The sequence below is a fragment of the Salvelinus sp. IW2-2015 genome, linkage group LG36 (genome assembly GCF_002910315.2).
Source record: "Salvelinus sp. IW2-2015 linkage group LG36, ASM291031v2, whole genome shotgun sequence".
Lineage (NCBI taxonomy): Eukaryota > Metazoa > Chordata > Actinopteri > Salmoniformes > Salmonidae > Salvelinus > Salvelinus sp. IW2-2015.
The window spans coordinates 26,984,566-26,993,703 of NC_036875.1; the positions used below are offsets into that span (position 1 = coordinate 26,984,566).

General features: G+C 43.9%; 2 protein-coding genes across 2 annotated transcripts in view; both read left to right on the forward strand.

The window, feature by feature from the left end:
- LOC139023810 (ephrin type-A receptor 6-like) overlaps nt 1-3,800 on the forward strand; it is a 4,736-nt gene extending 936 nt beyond the window's left edge. Inside the window, exons 2-4 of the mRNA XM_070437760.1 lie at nt 478-671; nt 773-922; nt 1,280-3,800. Coding sequence (XP_070293861.1) covers nt 478-671; nt 773-922; nt 1,280-1,388 — 453 coding nt within the window. The 3' untranslated portion in view covers nt 1,389-3,800. The remainder of the gene's footprint in view (nt 1-477; nt 672-772; nt 923-1,279) is intronic.
- Nucleotides 3,801-4,498: 698 nt separating this feature from the next.
- Nucleotides 4,499-9,138, forward strand: LOC111959821 (ADP-ribosylation factor-like protein 6). Its single transcript, XM_023981622.2, has 6 exons — nt 4,499-4,702; nt 8,021-8,082; nt 8,201-8,269; nt 8,558-8,652; nt 8,766-8,895; nt 8,986-9,138. The coding sequence occupies exons 1-6, from the start codon at nt 4,580-4,582 to the stop codon at nt 9,047-9,049; spliced, it is 543 nt and encodes a 180-aa protein (XP_023837390.1). The 5' UTR covers nt 4,499-4,579; the 3' UTR covers nt 9,050-9,138.

The following is a 9,138-nucleotide window of genomic DNA, read 5'->3' on the forward strand; positions in this document are numbered from 1 at the left end:
GAGTCAGACCCTGGCTGACTGACCTCACGGTCTCTGGTCAATCGTCAGAGGGATGGAGGGGATTCATCCCGTCTCCCTGTGGAGTGTGAAAGCTCTTTGGTAATCCCCCTCAGCTCCTCACAGCACACACCAGCACACACACAGCCCCTGGCCTCATGGGGATTGTGATGCTGGGGAATTGCTTAGAAGTGCTTTCCAAGACAATCGCCCCTGCCAATCCCTGACTGTTGCTGCCTCTGCCTCCTCACACCTCCGCCCCATCCTGCCACCCGTCAGGGCTCAGAGAGGACATCAAGGCTACAGGCCAAATGAACAGGCTGTTATATTCACACAGCCCCCCTAACACACCCTGGAGGCATGCTTACAGTAGCTCTGATGTACTGTAGTAATACTGGCATAGTACACACTCCCTGAAATGGCTGGATGACATGAGCGAGAAGTGTGTGCGTGCTGACTCTCTCCCTTCATCCACCCCAGGTGATCCTGTCCATAGAGGAGGGCTACCGTCTCCCTGCTCCAATGGGCTGCCCCGTGGTTCTACACCAGCTGATGCTACACTGCTGGCAGAAGGAGAGGAGCCAGAGGCCCAAGTTCACTGATGTGGTCTCCTTCCTGGACAAGCTGATCAGGAACCCCAGCAGCCTGCTGGCCCTGGTGGAAGATATACAGGGGTACATCACATTCATTTCATTTAACAGACGCTCTGATTTCACCCGCAAGTGAAACGTTTTTAGTTCTTATTATATTCTCTTTTGTTTGATCCATCTGTCAGTCTAGCAGAGTCCCCAGGAGAGGTGGTGGACTACCACATGTTCATCTCCATCGGGGATTGGTTGGGTTCCATCAAGATGAGCCAATACAAGAGTAGCTTTGTGGCAGCAGGATTCAGCACACTGGACTCTGTGGCACAGATGAGTATTGAGTGAGTGGAGGAACTGTTCCCTACTTCAGACATTACTCTAATGTTACTCTAACTTTAACTTAATGTTACAGTTGCACTGCCTGCCTTCCAATACCTTACGTTAACCCAACAATTTCCCCTATCCAATTGTGTGTGTGTGTGTGCGTGTGTGCGGTGGCGTTTGTGTGGTGTTGTGTGTGTGTGTGTGTTGTGTGTGTGTGTGTTGGTTGTGTTGTGTGGGTGTGGTGTGTGTGTGTTGGGGCGTGGTGGTGGTGGGTGGTTGTTGTTGCCTGGGTGTGGTGGGTGTGTGTGTGTGCGTGTGCGTGTGCGTGTGCGCGCGTGCGCGCGCGTGCGTGCGTGTCTTCCCTCTCCCCCTAGAGACGTGCGGAGGATCGGGGTGGTGTTGATTGGCCACCAGAGGAGGATCGTCAGCAGCATTCAGACCCTCCGACTGCAGCTATTACACGAGAATGGCTTCCATGTATGAGACCTTAAAACAGACAGACGGAGAGAGAGCGAGAGAGACAGACAGACAGCCACAGCCTGTGCCTCAGACAGGCGTACAGACGGACCATCTCAGCCCGGAGGCCTCTCATACTCAGACTACCACACACTTGGACCTTGATGCAGAAACTCCACAAAGCCAGACTGTTTTTTACACCTGAACCTGCTTCAGCCAGAGACAGAACAATACAGACAGGGACAGGACTGGAGAGACACACTGTACTGGCTGTCCCTGGCTCCCCCTGGGGAATGTATGCCTTGTTGCAGCATAAGTACTTATTATACGGTAGAGCTGTAGATTTGGGAACGTGATCTACTACATGTTTTTGTGACCATGATGTAGCTGCTAACAGACAGGCATTCAAAAGGATTGTCCTTAATTAATATGATATTAATTATTTTGGAGTTTGATAAGTAAGCGTTATCATAAGGTATTCACGTTGCGTTTTTTAACCTCTCCAGAGTATCTGGGTATGCTAATACTTGAAGAAGACGAAGAGTCCGCTTTGGAAGTGCGGAGGATTTCTGAATGTTTTAAGTGTATAGAACAATTTATCAATTATAATCCTAAAATAATATTTATATCTGTGCAGTCTTGTATGTGAGCGCCCTAGTAAATCTGGATACTATCTTTATTTATTTAGCATTTTATCTAAATGAGCAATATATGCAGTCGTCTCAGTAACTACGATAAGAGAAATAAATAAATTATAGTCTCTTATGGACCTATAGACATTGAGAGCAGATTGTCAGCAAACCTCAACAGACTCTGTTACACGCTAACATGCTAGCTCTACAGGCCAATTGTGCAATGCTAAAGACTTATGGCAGCTGTTGGAAAACAATGTATATAGTAGGAATGGAAACCAAGGCTGTTTGGCATACAGTGGTTGGTGTCATGATATGTGTTTGCTGTCAAGACTCACATGTATGCCATGCTAGAGACAGATAGAGGTATGTTCTGCTAGGTGACAGACGCACAGAGACAGCAGCACCAAGTCATATATATACACATCTCTTTATCTCTATATGGCCCTCAACAGCATTGTAATATCCCATAAACCTCTCCAGATCCACAGGTAGCAGAGGTGAACCACCCCACACTCTGCCTGAAACCTGAAGACTTGCATTAGCTCCCCGAAGCAAATGCTTAGGCTTTAACTCAGCAGGCTAACACAGTCTTGTGGAGCGCAGACGACCCGGGTTCAAACCCAGTCGGTCACACACACACCTACAGTATACAGTATTTTCAGGAGCAGGAGTGTACCTTAGGAGCCTGTACAGAGTAGAAGGAAGTTGCCCCTGGAAACTGAACGAAGGTCAGTTTACAATTTTACCCACTAATGGTTGAGGTAAGGATGGAGGTAGGCTAGGCTGATCCTAGATCTGTGTTTTGAGGCAACTTCTACCGGGKTGGAGCTCACCTGTCCAGCAGGTGTTCACAGACAGACCTCTCAGAGGGAGGATACACTTGGCTCCTCCTGGAAGGAGAACCCAGATCAGGCTGTTTAGCAGGTCTTACTGCTGAGCAAATGGAGAATGCTCTTTTTACAAAGTACAAGCATACTTATAATTCTAGTATTTTATTTTTCTATCATTTTCAAAGAGACGTGGTAGATCTTGCACACTGTAAGAGGCAGTTTAAAACTGATATTTATTTGCAAATAAAGGTGAACAGTTCTGGTGGTTAGATGTCTTTTTATTACTGACTGTTTCATTCTATGGATGGCATGTTCTTATAGGAGGCATTGTTTATGGGTACTGTTCCATCAGATGATGCCTCCCCCAGTACTGTGCCATCAAACTATCCCTCCCCATGAGAAGGGTATCTGGTTGAACATGGCTATATTTACTGGAAGTCTTCATTGGTGTATTGGAGTGTAAACGCAAGTAAATGCAGTTTAACCAACTTTTTAATTCATCCTGACACTTTACTTTTTTAAATTTATCCTGACACTTTACTTGTTTTTATTTATCCTGACACTTTACTTGTTTTTATTCATCCTGACACTTTACTTGTTTTTATTCATCCTGACACTTTACTTGTTTTTATTTATCCTGACACTTTACTTGTTTTTATTCATCCTGACACTTTANCTTGTTTTTATTCATCCTGACACTTTACTTGTTTTTATTTATCCTGACACTTTACTTGTTTTTATTCATCCTGACACTTTACTTGTTTTTATTTAGCCTGACATCTATTGAAAGTATAGAGAGCATAACTTTTTTCACCGTGACTGGCGATCAGTTTACACATATATTTTTTTGTTACCTCAACATCACTGGAAGTATTTTGTCCACCAGTGTCCCGAAAAGTTTGTAGAATATACTGTATTTCAGGTGGACTTTTTAATGCTAGCCAGCAGATGGGGCAGTTGGACCATGCATACTTTTTTTAATTTTTTTATTGAACCTTTATTTAACTAGGCAAGTCAGTTAAGAACACATTTTTATTTGCAATGACGGCCTACCCCGGACGACGCTGTGCACTGGGGCCATAGGGCAGTTGTGCACTGCCCTATGGGACTCCCAATCACGGCCGGATGTGATGCAGCCTGGAATCGAACCAGGTGTGGTTAGATGCAGTGTCTTAGACCACTGCGCCACTCAGTACCAATATTCGAGTTAGGGCGATGTTGTAGATATCCAACAGTTTGTTTACTGCTTGTGCTTAATTGACCAACTACGGATAAAGCAAGAGAAAATCCAAGTTCTGCTATTGTCTTGACTCGTGATGTGTGTTAAATAATTAATAATCAACTCGTTTTCTGACTGTATAGGCTACCACTAAAAAAAGTCTATAAATGAAACACCAGTAGCCTGTACATATTCAGCATGACTGGAATATGTACAGGCTACTGTAGGCCTATGTAATAAACCTTTCCTCATGAAGTTGACATTATCTAATGTCTCAGAATCACCCCATACTGCGAGTCAGGTCAGCAGTAGGTTCAGAGCATTAATTCACTCTAATAGGCTTATTCACAGACTGGACTGCCAACCTGCTGTCTAGTTACTTAGTCCTCATATCCATGGCAACATTCTATTTTAGAACGTTAGACTAAATTGCAGCGAGAAATGGTAGAAACTTTTGATTATATATTGAGGGGGTAGGTGGCCTATACCGAATCCACATTTAAACCTTAGGATCGGATGTTGTAAGCAGGACAAATGGGCCTGTTAGATAAACTGTCGYGATGGCTGGGTCTGAAGAAGAAAGAAGTGAARGTGTTGTGTTTGGGACTGGACAACAGCGGGAAAACCACCATCATCAACCAACTCAAACCCAGTAATGTAAGTCCACTGACATGGCCTAACAATAATTGAYCATATAGGCCTACTGTAGTCCATTGACTGATGTATTTGATTTTGTTCTAAATTGAAACGTATTAATGTGGTGGCCTGCTGTAGGCACGCGCGTCTTTTGCGCGCTGGCCTGTCAATGGAAAGAGACGGAGTTGTGTATCTGAGTTGAGTGAGCTGAGCCATGGAGATGGTGGTTATACATACGCGCTGTGAGTGTTAACCATTGTGGTTATACACTACATGACCAAAAGTCATTGAACATCTCATTCKAAAATCATGGGCATTAATATGGAGTTGGTCCCCCCTTTGCTGCTACTACAGCCTCCACTCTTCTGGGAAGGCTTTCCACTAGATGTTGGAACATTGCTGCGGGGACTTCCTTCCTTTCACCCACAAGAGCATTACTGATGTTGGGCAATTAGGCCTGGCTCGCAGGCAGTGTTCCAATTCATCCCAAAGGTGTTCAATGGGGTTGAGGGTGTGCAATGGTGTTGAGGTCAGGGCTCTGTGCAGGCCAGTCAAGTTCTTCCACACTGATCTTGACAAATCAGTTCTGTATGAACCTCGCTTTGTGCACYGGGACATTGTCATGTTGAAACAGAAAATGGCCTTCTCCAAACTGTTGCCACAAAGTTGGATGCACAGAATCGTCTAGAATGCCATTATTGTATGCTGTAGTGTTGATTTCCCTTCACTGAAACTAAGGGGCCTCGCACAAACCATGAAAAACAGCCCCAAACCATTATTCCTCCTCCACCAAATTTTACAGTTGGCACTATGCATTCGTGAAGGTAGTGTTCTCCTGGCATCCGCCAAATCCAGATTAGTCCGTCGGACTGCCAGATGGTGAAGCGTGATTCATCACTCCAGAGAACACGTTTCCACTGCTCCAGAGCCCAATGGCGGCAAGCGTTACACCATTCCAGCCGACGCTTGGAATTGCGCATMGGGATCTGAGGCTTGTGTGTGGTTGCTTCGCCATGGAAACCCATGAAGCTCCCATGAACAGTTCTTGTGCTGATGTTGCTTCCAGATGTAGTTTGGAACTTATTTTGGAACTTACAACATTTCCCAATGGGGACAATAAAGTCAAAGTCAGTAAAGTAGTGAGTGTTGCAACTGAGGGTAGAGGATTTTCACGCGCTTCAGCACTCTGCGGTCCCATTCTTTGAGCTTGTGTGGCCTACCACTTTGTGACGTAACCATTGTTGCTCCTAGATGTTTCCACTTCACAATAATAGCACATACAGTTGACCGGGGCAGATCTAGCAGGGCAGAAATTTGACGAACTGACTTGTTGGAAAGATGGCATCCTATGACAGTGCCATGTTGAAAGTCACTGAGCTCTTTAGTAAGGCRTTTCAATTTTATACACCTGTCAGCAATGGGGGTGGCTGAAGTAGCCAAATCCACTAATTTGAAGGGGTGTCCACATACTTTTGTATATATAGTGTATATTAGAGCTGTGAATTGTATGCATTGTGGTTATAAGCAGTGATGTAGTGGTAAACAAAAAACATAGGTGGGTAAACTGATCGCCAGTCGCGGTGAAAAAAGTAACGTTCCCTATACTTTCCATGAATTCTTTCCCAAAAGGTGGGTGTACTGTCATGCAAAAAATAAAGGTGAGTAAATTGTGTTTACTTGCGTTTACCCTCCACTACACCACTGATTATAAGAGCTGTAAGTGCTATCGCATTGTGGTTCTACATACGAGCTGTGGGTGTTATCGCATTGTGGTTATACATACGAGCTGTGAGTGCTATCGCATTGTGGTTATACATACGAGGCGGTGAGTGCTATCGCATTGTGGTATTACATACAAGCTGTGAGTGCTATCGCATTGTGGTTATACATACGAGCTGTGAGTTTTATCGCATTGTGGTATACATACGAGCTGTGAGGTTATCGCATTGTGGTTATACATACGAGCTGTGAGTGCTATCGCATTGTGGTTATACATACGAGCTGTAAGTGTTATCGCATTGTGGTTATACATACGAGCTGTGAGTGCTATCGCATTGTGGTTATACATACGAGCTGTGAGTGCTACGCATTGTGGTTATACATACGAGCTGTGAGTGCTATCGCATTGTGGTTATACATACGAGCTGTGTTATTGCATTGGGGTTATACATACGAGCTGTGGTAGTGTTATCGCACTGTGGTTATACTACGAGCTGTGAGTTTTATCGCATTGTGGTTATACATACGAGCTGTGAGTGCTATCGCATTGTGGTATACATACGGGCTGTGAGTGTTATCGCATTGTGGTTATACATACGAGCTGTGAGTGCTATCGCATTGTGGTTATACATACGGGCTGTGAGTGTTATCGCATTGTGGTTATACATACGAAGCTGTGTGTTATTGCATTGTGGTTATACATACGAGCTGTGAGTGCTATCGCATTGTGGTTATACACACGAGCTGTGAGTTTTATCGCATTGTGGTTATACATACGAGCTGTGAGTGCTATCGCATTGTGGTTATACATACGAGCTGTGAGTTTATCGCATTGTGGTTATACATACGAGCTGTGAGTGCTATCGCATTGTGTTATACATACGGCTGTGAGTGTTATCGCATTGTGGTTATACATACGAGCTGTGTGTTATTGCATTGTGGTTATACATACGAGCTGTGAGTGCTATCGCATTGTGTTATACACACGAGCTGTGAGTTTTATCGCATGTGGTTATACATACGAGCTGTGAGTGCTATCGCATTGTGGTTATACATACGAGCTGTGAGTTTTATCGCATTGTGGTTATACATACGAGCTGTGAGTTGTATCGCATTGTGGTTATACATACGAGCTGTAAGTGTTATCGCATTGTGGTTATACATACGAGCTGTGAGTGTTATCGCATTGTGGTTATACAACGAGCTGTAAGTGTTATCGCATTGTGATATACACACGAGCTGTAAGTGTTATCGCATTGTGGTATACATACGAGCGGTGTGTTATTGCATTGTGGTTATACATACGAGCTGTGTGTTATTGCATTGTGGTTATACATACGAGCTGTGAGTGTTATCGCATTGTGGTTATACACACYAGCTGTAAGTGTTATCGCATTGTGGTTATACATACGAGCTGTGTGTTATTGCATTCGTTACGCTGCAATTATCCACTGCTTGCTTGTTTTCAGCTAAGCTTATATGTCCCACTCTCAGACGACTGGAGACATGCTAGTCAGGTGAAGGTCAGTACAGCCTATTTRYCCCTATTTTGCCATTTATTTTTGATACACTTCAGTTATTGTTTGTCTGTCTGTGTTTTGTTTGTGTGTGGTATTACAGACCCAGACACAAGACATTGTCCCAACTATTGGCTTCAATATAGAACAATTCAAGAGTTCAAGGTAGTAATTAACTTGTAATGTAAACTATGATTAACTTAGTGAACCAGGTAAAAGTAATAATAATTATATTACTATAGTGCGTTTGTTGATGCGTAATATGTATTTTGTCTCTATAAAGTTTGTCTTTCACAGTGTTTGACATGTCTGGTCAGAGCAGATATAGAAACCTATGGGAACATTACTACAAGTAAGACTTTACACCTGCACTGTTTATCTATATAGAACTGCATGATATGACAGGACGTTTTAATCCAGAGGTGCCTTACCTCTAAACTTAGAGTAACCAGTATTGCCTGTAGAGCAGTTTTAGTGGTTACCTAACCCTGAATCTATCTCCAAGAGTTACCGCCCCCCGGCCATTCGCTCTGAATCTAGTTGCTTAACCCTGATGTAGAGAAACACATTCAGTGTTTTTTACCATGTTGCTCCTCCTATCCCTTGTTGATGACATTGTTTTCTGTTGTGGTGTCCACAGAGAGAGTCACGCAATCATATTTGTCATCGATAGTGGAGACAAGTTACGAATGGTCGTTGCCAAAGAGGAGCTTGATACTCTTCTCAATCACCAAGGTAAGAGAATGAGAGTAAGAAAGAGAGAGAGACAGGAAGAGCGAGAGGGAGAGAAGAGGAGAAAGACAGACAAACTTTCCTCACCTGTTCTTTGGTGTTCCTTCTGCCTCCAGACATCTGCAGTAGGAGGATCCCTGTGCTGCTCTTTGCTAATAAGAGTGATCTGAGAGAAGCCATGTCTTCAGTCAAAGTCTCTCAGCTGCTCTGTCTGGAGAACATCAAGGACAAGCCCTGGCACATCTGGTAGGACACAACTCTATCACACACACAAGCAGGTACAGACACACACAGTTGTGTTGGGATAGGTTACTAAAATCTGTCCCTCTGTTTCAGTGCCAGTAATGCTGTAAAAGGAGAGGGCCTACAGGAGGGGGTGGACTGGCTACAAGGTACATAACTGTGTGTGCATGTACGTGTACTTTTTTCTGATGGAATTTTGTCACCAATATTGAATCATTCTGTTTTGTTCTACCTTACCCATAGAGC